Source organism: Oculina patagonica, chromosome 9 (assembly GCF_052425735.1).
Source record: "Oculina patagonica isolate OP01 chromosome 9, crgOcupat, whole genome shotgun sequence".
In the NCBI taxonomy this organism is placed as follows: domain Eukaryota; kingdom Metazoa; phylum Cnidaria; class Anthozoa; order Scleractinia; family Oculinidae; genus Oculina; species Oculina patagonica.
The window spans coordinates 4,216,003-4,234,186 of NC_135766.1; the positions used below are offsets into that span (position 1 = coordinate 4,216,003).

At 39.3% G+C, this 18,184-nt stretch overlaps 2 protein-coding genes across 3 annotated transcripts; one reads left to right on the top strand and one right to left on the bottom strand.

Annotated features, from left to right (window-relative positions):
* The first annotated feature begins 668 nt into the window (after nucleotides 1-668).
* LOC144665236 (cocaine esterase-like) lies at nucleotides 669-7,169 on the top strand. Its single transcript, XM_078526440.1, has 7 exons — nucleotides 669-1,395; nucleotides 3,252-3,431; nucleotides 3,930-4,084; nucleotides 5,268-5,369; nucleotides 5,550-6,006; nucleotides 6,257-6,477; nucleotides 7,022-7,169. Exons 1-7 carry the CDS (start codon nucleotides 812-814, stop codon nucleotides 7,156-7,158), a joined length of 1,836 nt encoding a protein of 611 aa, XP_078382566.1. The 5' UTR covers nucleotides 669-811; the 3' UTR covers nucleotides 7,159-7,169.
* Nucleotides 7,170-7,911: 742 nt separating this feature from the next.
* LOC144665217 (salivary peroxidase/catechol oxidase-like) lies at nucleotides 7,912-16,554 on the bottom strand. Of its 2 annotated transcripts, none has more exons than XM_078526409.1 (8): nucleotides 16,446-16,554; nucleotides 15,005-15,445; nucleotides 13,595-14,355; nucleotides 12,710-12,888; nucleotides 12,051-12,364; nucleotides 11,008-11,264; nucleotides 8,914-9,253; nucleotides 7,912-8,189 (listed from the first exon to the last, which is right to left on the bottom strand). In XM_078526409.1, exons 2-8 carry the CDS (start codon nucleotides 15,442-15,444, stop codon nucleotides 8,105-8,107), a joined length of 2,376 nt encoding a protein of 791 aa, XP_078382535.1. In that variant the 5' UTR covers nucleotide 15,445; nucleotides 16,446-16,554; the 3' UTR covers nucleotides 7,912-8,104. The 2 variants fall into 2 exon arrangements, with proteins under 2 accessions (XP_078382535.1, XP_078382536.1); XM_078526410.1 differs by having other exon boundaries at nucleotides 8,879-9,253.
* Nucleotides 16,555-18,184: the final 1,630 nt, after the last annotated feature.

An 18,184-nucleotide genomic window follows, 5' to 3' on the forward strand; every position in this document is an offset into this window, starting at 1 on the left:
ATGTTTTGTCCAATGAGTGCGTGTAGAAATTAATTGGTGGGCTATTTAATGAGATATATGATTGCCTTCAGGCTGATAACGATGTGATTGCATATTACCTGAGTTATTTCACGACTAGCTAAGTCATGAGAGCCAATACTTAGAATGGTCCAATCAGAACGTCTTTCTGCTGGTCGAAGATCTTTTCGCTACTTAACTGAAAGAAAGATAATTGTATTTTTACTTTGAAAAATTTTTTGGCGTAAAACGTTTTGGGCATACCACGAATACAATTTTATATTGTCTATTGTAGAAAGCAACGAGGTCCCATCTCCAGGAGACTAATCTGAGCTAAGCGAAAGCTCTTGCCTGACCACTGAGAGACATTTTTTTTCGTGTCTGAATGGTCTGGAGCGCCATAAGAGTTTGACGGTATTTTTATGTTTATTTCTCCTTGTGCAACCCTAAGACCTTGACGTGTAAAAATATTGGGGAACATCTACGTAAGACCAAGATCCTTCACCCGTAAGAGAGACGATAAGCATTCGGATCCCTGAACCCTTTCCTATGGGATATAGTTCGCATATCTCTCTCCTGAGATATAGTTCGCAGCAATGTGAAGAGCTTTAGTTATGGCTGAGTAGTTGCGTGACGGTCATTATTTATTCAAGTGGTGGTGTATTTGCGAAGTGAGTTAATGTGCTTACATATGATTATCAGTTGGTGTGTTGATCAGATTAACATTTTTAAAACTTAACCAAGTCACGACGTTTGTAAAAGCCTAAACGGCTTCTTCGTTTCGAGACCTTAATCGCTGAAACGGCACATTACGATGACTACATTTACACGCCTCGTGGGCTTATTCTACTCCCTGTCACTCTGCATTTGCTTTGGGTCTTCAATGACCTCCGCATCTGTGATCGTTAACACCACTTATGGCCCTGTCAATGGGTCCGTGATATCACTAAAGACGAACAAGACTGTCATAACCTACCTAGGAATCCCTTTCGCCAAAGCGGGACGTTTCGAGGATCCCGTTCCACCGAACAAGTGGAGTTCTGTACTACAGGCAAACAAGATTGACAAGATTTGTCCACAGCCGAACCTGCGTCCAAGCAAACGCCTTCTCATGAACGAGGATTGTCTTCTTCTTAATGTGTACGTCCCTGCCAATGCAACAAGCAGTTCGTCTCTTCCAGTGATGTTATGGATTCACGGTGGCGCCTTTATGTTGGGAGATACGTTAGGTTACGACGGCAGCGTGCTGGCAACAGAGGGGGACGTGATAGTTGTCACGGCTGCTTATCGTTTGGGAGTGTTTGGGTTCTTGAGTGCGAACAGCGACAATCTGAGAGGTAACTACGGCATGTTGGATCAGATAGCGGCCTTGAAATGGGTGAACAAGAATATTGCAAGGTGCGTTACAAAGTTTATGTAAATATTTTAATACGAGCGTTAAGTGACCTCAGTTGAAAACTTTTAAAAATGATCACGTTGTTTATAGACTGATTAAAAGGAAAAAATTAACGTGAAGTATTTGCGTCGCATGATGGATTTTCCTTTTATGGTTTTGATCAGGAATTGAAATATAAAGTTTTTTCAGGAACTTGTCATGAAGCAATATCTGAAGAGAAGATCATTAAACATTAATTGTTGTTTGCAAACAGCGCTTTCAAAAAATAATCGGTCGATGACTTATTGGTGGGGGTGATTATTTGAAGCTTTCTTGGCATTTAACGGAATAAGATTGCAAATTGAGAAAGGAAAGAAAAGTATAATTATACCTGATTACGACCAATTGATATTAAGGATATTGATTGTTTATGCAAATTATTCACAGAATATCAAAATGCACAAAAACCGCGTGACGCACAGGAATTTAGTTTTTGAATAGCTTTGAATATGATAATACTCGCTGATTATCACTGACTGCGGTCACATTTTATAGGCTACACTAGTTAAGGCGAGGATAACTATAGTTTGCTTTATCGGCAATGTGCCCGCTTTTCTGTTCACTATAACTATAGTACGAACATTTACGCCTAGGTGACCCAAAACAATGGCTGCTGTCGCATCTAGGCTACTAACTGATGTTAAGACGGAGATGACTATAGTTAGCTATATCGGTAATGTGACCGCTTCTCTGTTCACTATAACTATAGTTTGAAAATTTACGCTTCGGTGATCCAAAACAATACAGACTAACTAAAGTTATACCCAAGCAGGGTTCATTGGTTAGTCTTAAGTTTACAAAGGGACAACCAAGAAGTGACAATTCTTCTCGCACGTGCGAGATGAACATAAATATGCAAAACGAAGCGTGAAGCGAGGGGAAAAAAGAAAAAAACAACATGCCAAGAAATTACATATAACCAATGTTAGCAAACATAGAGCTTAAATTCTTCGCCGTCTAGCATCCGTAAAAAATATTTTACCTCAATCATTGCATTTTTTTCTACGACGCCGAGTTGCCGTACAAAAAATAGAAAAAAATAGAGGAAAAACTAGGCACAGCTTTTGCCGGTACACTTTTTTTTACATTTGACGGATCAACAACAAGCGCTGTCATGAACTAATTTCAATTCGAAATTATCCAAAGGCTAATCAGAACTAACTGTAGTAAACTGCATTGGTGTGACCGCAAAGACGACCGAAAACACCAACTACAGTTAGGCATGACGTCACGTAACGTAAAGAGTATGAAAGGAAGTATTGCCATTTCTATTAAGATTTATATTGAATGATTATTTTTCCTGTTTTACTTTTGTACCCGCTTTTTTATATACTTGTTAGGCCTGGTTCACCTTGTCTATATTTTGTTATGTCGCTAGTGTGAACCAGGCCTGATCCAGCAATGACCAAATTTGAGGTCGATAGCGAACCAACAACCCCGCCACCCGCTTAGCCCGACACCAAGCTGCACCCCGCTAAGCCGGACAACTCATCACCAGGCAGCTTAAAGCAAAACAACTAAGTGTGATTATGACTTCTTACAGATAATAGAGTTGTTCCGCACAAGAACCTAAGAGATGCAAATTTCCACTTCGTAACCTTAGGCATGCAAATTAGACAGGCGTTCTCAATTTTAAGTCTTTAAATACTGTGTACGTTTTCGTCGCATCAATTGCGCCATTCAGTCGGCCAGCTCATAAAAATAGGTAAATGAAAGGGGTGAGAACGCCTGTCTAATTTGCATGCCTAAGATGACGAAGTGGAAATTTGCATCACTAAGGTTTTTGTGCCGAACAACTCTACTATTTCCAATCGATTAGGTTTGGAGGGGATCCTAACAAAGTCACTATATTTGGTGGGTCTGCTGGTGGCATGTGTGTCGCCCTGTTGATGCTGTCTCCTTTGTCCAGCGGTTTATATCAAAACGTGATCATGCAGAGTGGAACAGCTGCGGCTCTTTCGTCAGCGATGGAGAGAAACGAGGCTGATATGCGAGCAAGGTAGACAATTGTAAATTTTGCATCTTATACTTACATTTAGATTTGTCGGCTTTTTCACTTTCGCCGGGAAAGTGATCACTTCGAGTATTTTTAAACAGATAGATCGCATGCAAGCCAGTGGCCAAAACCTGTTATTTTGTTTAAAGACATCTGAGCTACAGGTGTATTAGAATGATCATGCCGATAATGATAAGAGGGAGGATAACGAAGTAGTTTGTCAGTATAGGACGGGCAGAAACTGTCGACCAACGTTACACGAATATTACAGCGAAAAACTTCACATCGAAAGTAAACAACTTTTTACTTGCAATTTGCCCCTGAAGATGAATTCAGATCAGGTTAGTTGTCGAAACATCAGTTCCCTTTTTGGAGAACTTCTCTTAGTACTACTAATACATGCAGCTGGCGTGGGCTTAAACCATATACTAAGAAATGACGAGAAAGTGACTTAATGTTAGGTTTACAAATGATTTCAATATATATTTTTTTATTTTATAGGAGCTTTGCCAAAGCAGTTGGATGTGGAATGAGTTCATTGAAAGCGTGTGTCAAAACTAAATCCGTTCAAGAGGTTTTGGATGCACAATTGCAAGTATTTTCAAACCCAATTCTTTTGTCTTTCGGGCCGGTTGTGGATGGGTATTTCCTACCAGGTATGAGTGTTTTAGTCTCAAGTTGCAAAAGTAATTATCTTTACTGATTTACAGACATGTAGTTCAGTTTTTTCCCTCGTGTGGCCGTCTCTCGCCATTTGCGTTTCCCAAACGCTCGCACAAACTACATAGGCGCCTGCTACAAGAGACTCTAACAGGAAGTGGTAAACGTTCAACCCAAAATGGACTTTGCTGTGCAACATATATACGGTTAAAAATTGTGTAGCGCCATGGTATAGCATGAGTTCTCGTAGCTCAGTGCATAGAGTGCCAGGGCGGTGTTTGAGAAGTCATGGGTTCAATTCCCGTCGGGGACTCAGATTTTTTCTAAAGACAGATTTAGGAGAAGAACGGGAACGTCAGTAGACGACGGCGCGCGCATTAAAACTACCCATATTAGGGGTAGCCCGCGCATAAAAACACCCATATATGGGCATTTTTTAATGCGCGCGCCGTCGTAAACTGACGTTCCCGTTCTCTTGCTAAATTTGTCGCACGCTCGCGACATGCTGAATATTTCATCTTTCACATTAAATTAAATATTTTGAAAATGTTGTGAAACGTAGTCTTGTTAGACCAGTTAGGATTTGAGAGCTGATTTGACATCTGTTGAACCGCTAGCTAATCTTCAGATGATTCTTCCTGTGCTTCAAAAGCCGACTACCGTAATGATTCGATTTAGCGCCCGGGGCGCTTATTTACTTTTGGCACCTCGAGGGAGGGCGCTTATTCAAGACAGGGCGCTTATTCGGGACAGGGCGCTTATTTAATTTTTTGAGAAACAACCAAACGTATCTAACAATAACAGAAACTGTAACAGTTACAAATTATTACAAGTACAGTAGCAGTAAACGTATACATGAACTGTACGGAAGGAGGGCGCTAAATCGAATCAGTACGGTACATAATGATAAAGCAAGCACGTCACCAAGGGAATCACGAAACATGGTTGCACAGTTCCTCCTGAAAATGCAGAGATAGCGTAGAATTTTATCGGTTGTTTTCTTATACTTTCAATAATGTACGTTAATTAACATCGAAGCATTTCCCTTGAACGCGAAACTAGATCTAATTTACGAATAATTTGTTTAAGGCCACACTGTCAGTTTATGATTGTACAGTATCTACATTATAAAAACCAACACAATGGACGTTTCTTAGCTGTTCTACCATTTATCAACAGATTCCCCTGTTAAACTCCTCCAAGCTGGCAAGTTCAACAAAACTAACATAATCGCGGGAGTGACACGAGACGATGGCTCTATCTTTATTTCTGGTGTCCCAGGTTAGCATTATGTTTTTAATGTTCTCACAATACCTTAGAGGCGTTCTTCTTGTTGTTCGGGGATCGGAAAAGGAACTTAGCTGTTTATTTTAGACCTTCATTTAACAGGTACCATGCAACATTCGCATCTTCTAGTTCGATTAAATTAGTTTTGTTCTGTTTTTTTTTTCTGTTCAAAAGGGGTCATGAAAGGCGTGAATGTTTCTAACGGCATGTCAAGGGCTTTTTTCAAAGAGGAGATTACCAAACGAACTTGGCTTCGTAATCAAAACTCACAAGTCGTCGAGTTACTCATCTACCAATACACCGATTGGTCAAATGCCACAGACCCGTATCTACTACGCCAACAATTCATAGACATTAACTCGGATGCAACCTTCAAGGCGCCTGCCATACTGTCGGCCAAAGCATTCGTAAAGGAACAGTCTCCTACCTACTTTTATCAACTAGAAACAGCGCCCAGTGTATTCCCCGCCATCCCGTTCCCATTACCAATGTGGTTTGGAGTGTATCATAGGGCTGATGTTGTGTTCACGTTTGGTGACCCTCTTATAATTGCCGAAAATCTCACAACTGCCGCGGAAATTAAACTCAGTAAGGATATTATGACCTTGTGGACTAATTTCGCCAAAACAGGGTAAGTTAGGAATATTTTTCCTTTATATATAATGTAACGCACGCACCTATGTTCTTTAAGAAACAGCAAGCATCATTCTATAGTAACGTAGTCTACTCACCAAAAGCCACCGTCCTTACATGTAACTTAATGCGGACTTAGATTATTGATGTACGCGAAACGCATGCTAGCTGACAGTTGCTGTACATTTGAAAGAATAATGGTGCAACTAAAAACTACTAAACAAAGCACAATTTGTTTGTCATGCTAGAAATCCCAACAAACCAACGCCTTTAGGGGTGGCTTGGCCCCAGTACACAGCAAGCAAAGAAGAATACCTAGGACTGAGTCCGAATCTGACAGTAAGGTCCAAGATGCAACCAGACAAGATGGCGTTATGGAATGAGCTTCTACCGAGTATTGAAGAAACGATTAAACCCACAACATCCAGCCACATACCGACAACATCAGATGAAATTGAAGACCAAAAAGGTATGTAATTCACAATAATAGTTAAAGCCAGATCCAGCGGTGTCGGCTCGAGCCTTGGCCGGGGGTCATGGTGTTGTGGTCGTGAATAGCACACTTTACTCTCGTAGTGCCTATCTCCACCCAAGAGTGTATATGGGTACCGACAAACTTTTGTGAAAACCTGACATGAACCTCTGTCAGGTTCATGTCATCCCATGTAGGGAAGAAGCAGATTCCACTAGCTCTATCGTGAATGCATGTCTCTGTTCAATTGGAGTTTACTTATTGAGAGCTAGAGAGGAGAAGTAAGACAAAAACCCTAGACACAATGCGGGACAAGGCATAGATGTTGTGGTTCAATGTTATCCTTGGTTCAAATTCTCTTTGTTTTTGGGTATGGCAATGCCGGCATGACAATGAGTTTAAAACAAAACAAAAATAAACTAAGGATAAAATTTAACAGCATATATATACCCAAAAGTGTATTTAAAGGTGCAAGTTTTCTAAGATGTGAATTCTTTTTCGATTTGAGTGTAACGGCAACTTTGCTCTACCTTCATTTCAGATAACCTCGTGATGGTCCTTGCCATCTTGTCAGGGGTGTTTGGGGCTCTAGGTGTCATTTTACTTGTTGTGCTGATTGTAACCTGCTGTAAACGAAAACGGCGAGAAAGAGACTTTGAACAGCCATTAAACATGTAGCTGACTTATGATGCTAAGTAAATAGTTTCCTTTCACTCTATGCTATCTGACTCGACCATGTAACATTCACAACACCATTCAAGCGGGTCACAGGTGTGACGAAACCACGCTCCCACAGACGGGAACATCATTATTTTTCTCACAGTTAATCGATTGCAAAACTCTCCCAGCTAGCACCACAAGGCATGTAAGATGTGAAACACGAAAGAAAATACAGAAGGACATAATGTTCACTTTGGATATCTCGAACCTCGGACAAACAAACTTTACAAACTTTACCCTCGATGACCCGAACCTGCAGATATCTCGAACCTTTTCTATTCCTCAGTCCTGAATATGCGTGGTGCATGTGTTCGTGTTATCATGATTCTACTGTATGTTGCAGTTACACGTTCCACTGTGGCTTAATGGAACGTGTTGCTGCAACATGCCCCAGGTACATTTTCTTGTGCGTGTACGCATTGTGATTTTGTTCCTGCTACATGTCGCTCAGACGTGTCATCGGACCATGTCCCTTCACTTGTATCTACCAGTATAAGACATGGGAGAATGCTGTACTTTGAAATCAAGCAAGTAAAGTGTTTTGGAAAACTCCATGTATGTACATGGATGTGCAAATTAAGGAAATGTCCGAAGCCTAACACAGCTATAGTATAATTGGACTTAAAAATAAATTGGGCGAATGTTTTGGTAATCAATTACAATTAAATATCAAGAGACTGGAGTACACAAAGCAAGTGGAGACAAAACTAGTTCAGTTTTTAAAATGTTTATTGGCGTCAGAATTTTTCATCTGACAGAATTACGATTAACGTCAACTTCAAGTTTATACTATTTAATAGTAATTTGAAGCGTACCTGGCCTTATTACCTTACTACATGCATTTTGTGGTTACTGTTATCCGTATTTTCATTTTATTTAAAGCCATGCGGTATCCTCGTTGCTTTTAGTCGAACGTAGAATGTTCGTAGTCGTTCGTTTTAGTTGTGGTGCCAGCATTGCTCTCGTCATTCCAATAATAGGTTGTAGATCTGCAAGTACGTAAAAGCATACAGCAAGCCATCATAAGCTTTACCTTGATCTTGACTCATAACAACACAGTAGCAATATTTAGCTGGGACGCTCCTCGCACCAGTTTATTTTCGGCAAGGCCGTCAAGAAATTAATGTCGTTACATTATTATAAAATAAAATAAAATTAAATAACGGACTAACCATGGAGTCATGCCCATAGAAGGCTAGATCTGTTACTTAAGGTCATTACTTTGTTTTAACATATAGCCTCGTGAAGTTCAAAAAATTCATGGAGACACCTTCTAGCCAGGCGTTATATAAAGAAACCAGTTTGAATAAACCGTCCTAAACCAATGGACTCAAAATCTGATTGCTCATCTGCCATCTGTCGATCGATAAAAGTTCACTGCAGGGGGGGGGGGGGGTGGGGGGGGTTCCCACGAATCGTGGCCAAAACGTGTTATTTCAGTGAAAAGACATAAAAACAGTATCATCCAGTTTAATGTTTCAAATATGATCCGCTTTGGGATGATAAAATAATTTTACTGTTCGCTCTCCTTTTCTATCTATTTTTTATAAAGAGCTAGTTCATCGAGCCTACAGAGAAATTAAGTTGTTTATCATGGAATTGTCATGTGGCTCCATGAAACGAAAAAGTTTCATGGAGACGGAAAGGAATATCGCTATAGAGAAAAAAAAACAGGTACCTCAGGAAAAATTCAAGAGGAAAATGTCTGCTTACTCTTGCTTGCATTCAAAGCTACTTTTCCAGACCTCAAGGTTTACATCAGGCAGCTCATCACAGCTAACAAACGCTTTCAGAAGACTCATGGCCTTCCTTGGGATGGCGGAGATGTTGTCGCTGTTATTGCATATCACTTTTGCCAAAGACGTCTTTCTGATCTCCTCCAGCTGACAGGCTGTGAATGCTGTTTTGTCTGTGTGTAACGAAGCTGAGGGCTCATTTTCAAACCAGAAACGGTCCCCAACTCTCAAACGTCGAAACTGCTCGGCGATGAGGCATTGGAAAGTTGGACCAAGCACACCACCTTTAGTAGATTCACTACGCTGTTCCAGAAGACCTAATGAATGTCAAAAATGCTGTGAGGTTCTTTGAAGGCTCGGTAATACGGGTAATATTTTCTTTGAACTTGTCTCGCAACTTAAAATTGCTTTACAATTTGTAAAGTGTTTGAGAATATCACATCTTGTGATAGTAGACATGAGTTCAACTTTGTACAACATGTTGCCGCAACTTGCAAAACGGATGATAATACGCGAAACAACACTTTAGAAAATTGCAATGCAATAATGTTGCGGGGCAAGTTGAAAAAAATGTTGCCCGTATCACTAGTCCTTTAAATTTTACTTAAATCTTCTTCGTGCGTATTCACACATGCATGAAGTCGTGTTCTTTTAAATGGTGTTAAGATATTTCATTCCAGTGATTTTTTATTCATGGAGAAGGATTTCCATAAAAAGTGTTAAGAATACATGCAGCTCAAAACGATTTATCATCATCATTCGACATAAATTAAAACAAAGGTTTAACGCTTTCACCCAACCCGAGAAGAAAGAGTTATTATAGGCCCGCACAAAATTGACGCAAAGCAGTGCCACCTTAAGATTGCCAAAATTTCGTGACAATGAATAAAGATCGTATCCAAATTTTCAAGATTCTTCCCATTTTGTTTTTCCTTTTTAAGGCGACGAAAGCAGAACATTTAAAAAAAATTATTATTGAAACTGCAATTTTTAACGGAACAGGTTGTACAATTGAGAAAAATTACAAAACAAAGGAAAAACAGCGTCCTTTTTAATAAACCCCTTCAACCGATAAACATCCGTTTAAACGATCAATCTCCCACGTCCCTCGCTTCTCATATTGTATAGTAACAAAACGCGACTTGAGCGCATATTTGTGTAAAGTTTGAAGAAGACCGACCTTATAGAAAGAAAAAAATCAATAGCAATTCTTCAGCCGAAATTCCTTCAGTCCTGCCTTCTTTAAGGGCTTTCCACAAGTTGCTCGAGATTTCCCAAAAAGTTGCCCGTAATTTCTCAAAAAGTTGCTCGAAAGTTGCTCCAAAAAATCCAAAGCGCTGCTTCTAATCAATATAATTTCTTTAAATAAATGCTAATTTCCCTTTGAGGGTTAAATTTCTAAACAAAAACAATATTTCTAAGCAGTTTTATGCAATTTTACAGCAAAAGAAGTATCTAAATAACATATCAATGGGAAAACTTTTAAAAATGATGACGTCATGTTTGCTGAGGAGTTTTTGTAATGTTTTAGTGCAGAATGAGCCGAAAGTTGAAACGTCGTCAGACGTTTCTCGAAAATCTTCGTCAAACTTCGTAAATCTTCGGAAACGTTCGTATGGCCTTTGAACAACATTCGGATAATTTTCGAAGATCTTCGGTCTGGAAATTGCTCAAAATGCAACAAGTTGCTCGAGAGGAAAAAAAGTTGCTCGAAGGGGAAAAAGTTGCTCGAAACATGAAAAGTTGCCAAAAATTTGCCGAGCAGCTTGTGGAAAGCCCTACCTTCTTTAACTTTTACGTTATGGCAACTTTACATTGAGATGCCGTACTGTTCGTGTATAAAATATTAGTCAACGCACTGTGATTCTACAATTGGTTTGTTACATTACCATGATTATTATACCTCCAGTAAACAAGTCGATATCCTTGACGGCCTCTGAACAGGTTTTCAGGCCTTCTTTGACTTTTACGTTATGGCAACTGAACATACATGAGATGCCGTACCGTTCGTTTATAAAATATTGGTCAACGCACTGTGATTTTACAATTCGTATGTTACATTACGATATACCTCCTGTAAACAAGTCGATATCCTTGACATCCTCGTACACATGTTTAAGATTTTCAATATCTTCTTTTCTGAATCCAACTTTCCCGAGATCTTCAAAGCTGTTGATGTATGCTTTTAGGTTGCACACACCACTGTTTCGGTACGTGACATACGACGGTATTCCACGCTCACGTGACCGCTGGATATTGATGCTCACGAGGTCTGATAGATCACCAGGGCCTCTAAACAGGTTTTCTTGGACAGAACTGGAAAATTTTCTAAAGACACAAATAAAATCATTTTATTGCAAATTTTAATATGTATAGCCTCTTAATTCTACGAGCCTGGCTGGTTCTTGACTAACGGACTCGCCCGATCCGGCTAATCAAAACGAGTAAAAATGTAACGCGGTACTATAACGTACACAGATGCACGGATTGGAGGTATGAAAATTTTTTCAAGACTTCAACCCGATATCATAATTGATATTGAGATATTTAGAGAGAATTAACTTTTGATACAAACTCCTGCTCAGCTAATTAGTATTCATTAACTTTTGATACAGATCTCTACTGATTCACATAACAATACTTTGCATTCAATTTATTGTTTTCATTTCACAAGTAGAATAAAATATTCGCATCCGATTTGAGCCTAACGGCTCACCATTGTAAATGCCCAGATCTCCTGCTCATATTTTATTTACTACATAAAATTTTATGTTTGCCTTGACCATAACAGCGCTAAGCACTAACATTACAAAGTAAGTTTGGCAATCAAAAAAGAGCATTTTCGAGCTATTTTCTTGCTGAAAAAAAAGTATGAGAGAATTTTTAAGAACTTTTCTGCAACACAGTACTCATGCTCAAGTGTTTGGGAACAGCGCGAGGTGCAGGCGAGAAAGGGGAGGGGTGTGAGCACGTGCGGGATGCTGCGAGTTAAAAAGTGGAAATCCCTCTCCCCCCCTCCTTCATCTTTCAAATCCCTACCAGCCGTTCTTTGCACTAATCTTTAAAAATACGAGTAGGCCTGGAACTATCCAGCTCAAGTGTTACCGTACTTACCCATCAGCCTTTCCCGCCGCATTTTTTACCAGTCCTCTAAAAATACTGTCAATTCCTCCCTCGCATTTCTCGTACAAGTAAAAAGGGTTCCCGAAATCCTTCAGCGGGATTGAGAAAAATTCGTCTTTTTCGTTGTTGCAGTATTTGTGTTCAAAGCCCTTTTGAGTAAATCGCCGGAATTCCTCTTGAACGAGACTGTGCCCAAAGCGATAAGCAGCCACGGCAAAAGCTGCAAAGATTGATGGGTCGATATCTGGTTTGTAGCCTTTGAAAAATGTTTTCCCTTCCAACAGCTCTAAATTAAAGTCCTTGATCTAAAAACAGAAAGGACAAATTTAATCTAACGGTAACAAATAATACATTATTGCACTCGTCACTACCATATTAAATATATCCCTTTTGAACTCCTTTATATTCTGGCGCTAAGAAGCCTTCTTTTTTGCTTCTCTCTCAGACAACAAATTGCATCATACCAGCTAGCGTTTAAAATACGTTAAAGCATGGCTTGTTATAAATATAACAAAAAAGTTACATCCACTATTAACAAACAAAACGAGTGATTCGCTACTTTGAGTATCATAAAAGTTTATATTTTTACCATTCCTCTATTATATTTCCAGTTAAAAATCATATGGATTTTTCAAATTATTCCGACTTACCGTTTTGTCGCCCAGTATCAACGGAAGAAACTCGTTGTAAGTTATCACTTGGAGTTGTGCGCCAACTATCTTTCTTGTTTCTTGGAAAATTCTTGCCGCATCCCAGTTGGTAATCTTGCTCAGTTGCTTAGCAATACGATTGTGTTGCCGAAGCCACAGAGTATGCATCGACATCAGACCTATTGAAACGTATAAGATCACATTTTTAGTTGATGTTGGTGATGATGATGATAATGACGACGATGACTACGACGTGACGACGACGACGACGACGACGATGATGATGATGATGATGATGTTGAAGATGACGATGTTGATGGTGATGATGATGATGATGATGATGATGATAAATGGCAAGGAATTCCAAAGGGCAATTGCCCTATATCAAAAAGTGCGTTGCCCGGGGCCGATTTATAGCCTTGGATTACCTTCCACCTGCATAAAGTCAACTATTATATTGAGCTGGTCTTCTTTCCAACAAAACAAAAAAGTAACATTACGAAAAAATGGGCTATCCTGTGAGTGAGAACGTCGTTTAGTTCTAGGGTATTTTAAAAAGTAATTGATAAATTACAAGATGAACTGATTCCGGTTGAAACCTGTGGTGACCGTTTTTTTTAATGAGGAGTAGAATCAATGATGAAACTTTGTCAAGCAATGAAAGCTAAAAGCTACTTTGGCTAATGCAGGCGAATAATTCAAGTTATAATTGCAAAGTTATTAATCCCAACTAGCACTAGGCTGAATAAATAACAGGATATCTACATGGCCTAAAGGGGATTACGTAAAAATAAAAAAATAACAAAAAATAAATAAATAAATAAATAAATAATAACATTGATTCATTTTATAAGATATGCATCTTAATCTAATATGTGTCCCTACCCTGGTTTTCGTTGGTTCGGTCGTCTCCCGCCATAAAACAAGGCCTGTTTGGGTCTTTTGAGACACAGAATACATCAGGATCCTGTTTTGGTAACATGTTCTTAAAAGGGCACCCATGCGGATGTTGCATGTCTCGTAACTGCCCTCCGTTACCCTTAAGATTCTCTGCCAGCTTGTCCTCCGGACCGTAGATCTGGGAGCCGTCAATGAAAGCCGTCAGCCGGTTGACATGCTCTCTTGGACGCAAAGCACAGAAATTTGGCGGCCTGAAAGGGGAATCTCGTTCAACTTCGATAAACGTGACTTTCCTTTTCCTAAAGACTTCATCGTCTTCGGGAATTTCCACGTTAACACATTCTGGATTTGTGTTGTCCAGTTCACAGTTGATTCCAGTAGCGAGTGCCAGTGTGATATCGTGGTCCAAAAACTGTCCCCATATCATGGCCAGATGGCTGAGTGTCTTAGAATCAGGATTAGTGCGATCTGCATTGCTGCCGTGGACCTTCCGACTTACATCCCGAGCGTTCGGCAAAGCCTTGTTAGACTGAGATTTCCGGGGTTCCGAAAGATCATCAGCGTAATCCGCGGACTCGATTCTTACGAAGGGTGTTAGAGCAGCCCCCCAGTTTGGGTTCTTCAGGTTATTGCATGTCCCATCTATGGACCGGAAGCGTTCGTGACGGTTACATTTCAATTTCTGTTCTGTACTGGAGACCAACGACGTCAGCCCAAGCAACTGCTTCCGGCATTGTGATGTATCACTGCAAACAATAACCAAGGTAGCATTACCTGATACACCCCGAGGTGGCTTATTATTATTATCATATTGTTTTATTCCATTCTTCCGCTTTATCACGCGCGCGAGCGATTTCGCAATTATTTTCCATTTATTTCCCCGGTAATTTTTTGGTGTTATTGTTTAAAACAAATCGATCAGTTGGAGTCTTATAGGCCATAGAAATGAATCCATAAAATGGCCTAAACTTTGCTGTGAGGTCACTTGCCTAGCGGCGGATGGTTTCACTTGAGTTCTGAACATTTTATGACGTCGTTTGTATGGTCTAAAAGAGCGTAGACCATGAAAAATGTGGTGGTTTTGTTTAATATATTTAATTACCCATATTCACAAATAACATAAAAACAAAACATATGTGCTGAATGGATAGTTCTAAGAACGTGTAGATACTTCAACGCGATATACTTCCCTTAATAGTATTGTTTAGGAATCGTATGGCTTTACTTCAAGAATTAAAAGGGGGTGACTAAATCTATAAGGGGAGCTCCGTAGAGTGGTAAGGGCCAAGGAAGGAGGTAGGCTGATGTCATCAGTTAAACTATATTTAAATTATATCCCAACTCATGAAGCAAAAGCTCAGGTTAACATTTTACTTATAACACAGAGAAACATACTTGGACAGATAGTCTGGTGGATGATCACATATTTTCGTCACAACACATCGACTGCAAATACCACTCTTTATAGCTTCCAGCCATTCTTTATTGGAAGCAATAGATTCTTCGCCGTGCTGCAAAATCTGGTAGTTTTTTCTTAGAACGGTCTTGTCCTTTTCTTTCCTCTCCTTGAGTACGTGACCTGTTTTCTTTACCGCTTCCTCTGTGCATTCTGTCTGTATACCTTTTTCATTAATAAATTTCAGCACACTTCCAAGCATCTCTTGATCTCTTTGCATGTAAGGTTCGTCTCCGGCGCTAGCATCCATGTCATCTTTCACTTTTGTCACAAAATCTGCACCCTGATCATCTGGGTGTACGTCGTCGATGACGTAAGATGACGTCAACTGAAGCGCGGCGAGCCAAATGAGGACAATCAAGACACAGCTACGAGCCATTCTGCGTTAAAAATAGAAATGTAGGTCAGTAATTGAGTTTTAAGCTACAGATAAGATTAAAGCCGTCATTTAAAAGGACATAACATATCAATTACCTAATCTGTCAATTACAGTCTGGACACATCGAGGCGTTTTATTTGTTTTATTTTGCGACGGAATCAATTTGTTCAATAAAGTTAGGTAACGTTTTTGCTCAATCCCAGATCAGAAAAAAAGTGCTAGGATTAAGCTTGGCCATTATACTAAAGCGTCTAAATCTAACATAGAACTTATCTGTTTGTTAGATTTATCTATAAGATGAACTCATGACTTTGCTCAAAAAAGCAAATCGGGAAATGATACATTCGATTGCGGTCGTCAAAACTAGACCAAAACTAGTGCAGTACGATTCGATTTTTCCAACATCTACAAACCAAAACTAACCATACATGCCAGAAATGCGATTTTCTTTTGAAACCAGGTTTTTTTCAAGTTTTTACTGAATTTACAAAACGAGAGTTGGACTTTGTTTTGATAGTGTTCTTTGTAACTGAAATCAATTTTGCTCGGTTTAATTTATCCCGGTCTTACCCGATTAAACCTTACCGATCGTCAATAACAAAATGACACCCAACTTAAACTAGTTCTATTTAGAGCCGTTTTGTTAGATAATTAGTCTTTCTGTTGTTAAATGGTTCATATTAAGCTGTCCATAAGCTTCGTGCAATCTTAATCCGAATCTTTGCCAACTTGGTGAGTCTCTTGTGACCCTTTTGTCCGTGCTTATTAATTGGTAAGGTCCTTTTTCAACCACATAATTGAGCTAATGCTAAAACACTACATCTTTTCAGTTAATATCTGAATAAAATGTAGCGAGAAAGAAACATAACTTTTAAACATGCAAGCTGCTTGAAATAATTTAACTGCTTTGTATCAAGTTGTTTTGTAAGACTGGATACTAAACGTTTTCTTCTTTTACAACTGAATTCAAAGTGATTTCCAAAATGTTACAAACTGCTTACCTAAACTACAGAGCTAATCTCTCGCTAGCTAAAGCAGCCGCTGTTTGCGTGATACTTTGTACGCTGGATCCTTTGTCGTGCGTTGTTCTAAATGGTTCTGGAGCTAATAATTGATATATCTAGCTAATTATGCAATGATCCATGATAAAAATGTCATAACATGCCTCTGGTACCGGTTATCTCGTGACTTATTTTCCAAATATTTATTTGTAAGATATATCTTTGTTTTTAACTGTCACACTTTTCAATGGCATTTTAAGCTAAAATGGAAACTGTACCAAATCATTTTTCGTTGCTAGCGAAGTCTGCTTATGAGATGTGCACAAATAAAACGCGCTCATACATTTCGAAAGGCCTTTAGCCTCCCATGTAGTTACTTGAGAAGAAAAAGGAATATAAGCTTATTTCGTAATGAGTAAATATTTATGTAAGAAGAACGCTACTAACAACGTGGAACAAACTGTGATTTCTTAGAGTTACTAGTTTGGGTTATTGAAAGTGAACGAATCTGATAACAAACCAAGTTTAAGAGCCAAAGAACAATAAGCGTCCAACTCTCGATCAAAATAACATTTTTTAAGCCGATATTTTGACATTTTTATAGCAAAATACAGAAACAGACAGTTTTGCCACCGTATAACTCAGACATAAACTACCAAATCTACAAGATAAACAATTAGGCTTAACGCACGCGAAGGCACGCTAGTTTCGTGTTCGTTTCTACAAAATTATTTTATTCCCTGATTCGGTCAACATCTTATTTCTCATAACAGTGTTAGTATAATGAAGCAAAGGCGAATAGAATACAAAAAATAATCAACTCAAAGCTAGGGAAACTGTTGTGATCTACTGCAAAATTCTCCACCTTAAATGAGATGGAGGAAAATGACAAGTTGTTAGCTGCATCCCATAGAAGGGTAGCCAAATCATAGCAACTCCTTTTTTTTTTGGTGTGACGAAAACGAATGAAGCACGTCTCAAATCAGGAAAACTGAGGTACGGGTATATTTTTTGTCAGATTTTGGTAACAAGGCAAGAGGATTGCGAGCCGGATATGGCATGTGCCCTTAACACCATGAAATGAGAGACCGAGTGCGGACATTATTTTTCAATGTGAGTTTTATGAGTTGCACGTATTTGTTTTCGCCTCCTGAGCAGGTCTCGACGTCCGTCTTTTTGTGTTTTTTGTGGGTGCCACAAGATCGTACCTCCTTCGGAAAGCCGGCTAGCGACTCGGGCACAATAATATCAGCTGGATAAAACCCAGACAACAGGTGAACGTAAACAATAAATCAAATAACATTAGACTCCTCTGTACGCTCTCTCGTTTGAGAAACTACAAATGAAATAATATTTAAACAATCGAATTTAACGGAAGTTCTTGGTCATATTTGGGATCAGTTTCTGCGCACAAACACAGCATTTCGCGCCAAAGTATTCGTAACCACTCCCGTGAGGGAGGGTTTGGATTCGCATACAAAATTGGCAGGGATGATCGTGAAAAATCAGTTTTGAAGGCAACTCCTATATACCGATTAGTGTGTTTTATGTTGTTACGTTAGATAATTATTTTTCAGAGACCTAATGTGTTTGTTCTACGGCATTGTAGGATTTGTTCGGGGTGACAAATCTTTCTCTTCAGTTAGAGAGTTTTTCCCTGTGGTATTCTTGTATGCAGACTTTTTAAAAGGCCAATTTTCATCTGAAAAATCCCCCCTCCCCCCCCCCCCAACTCCATT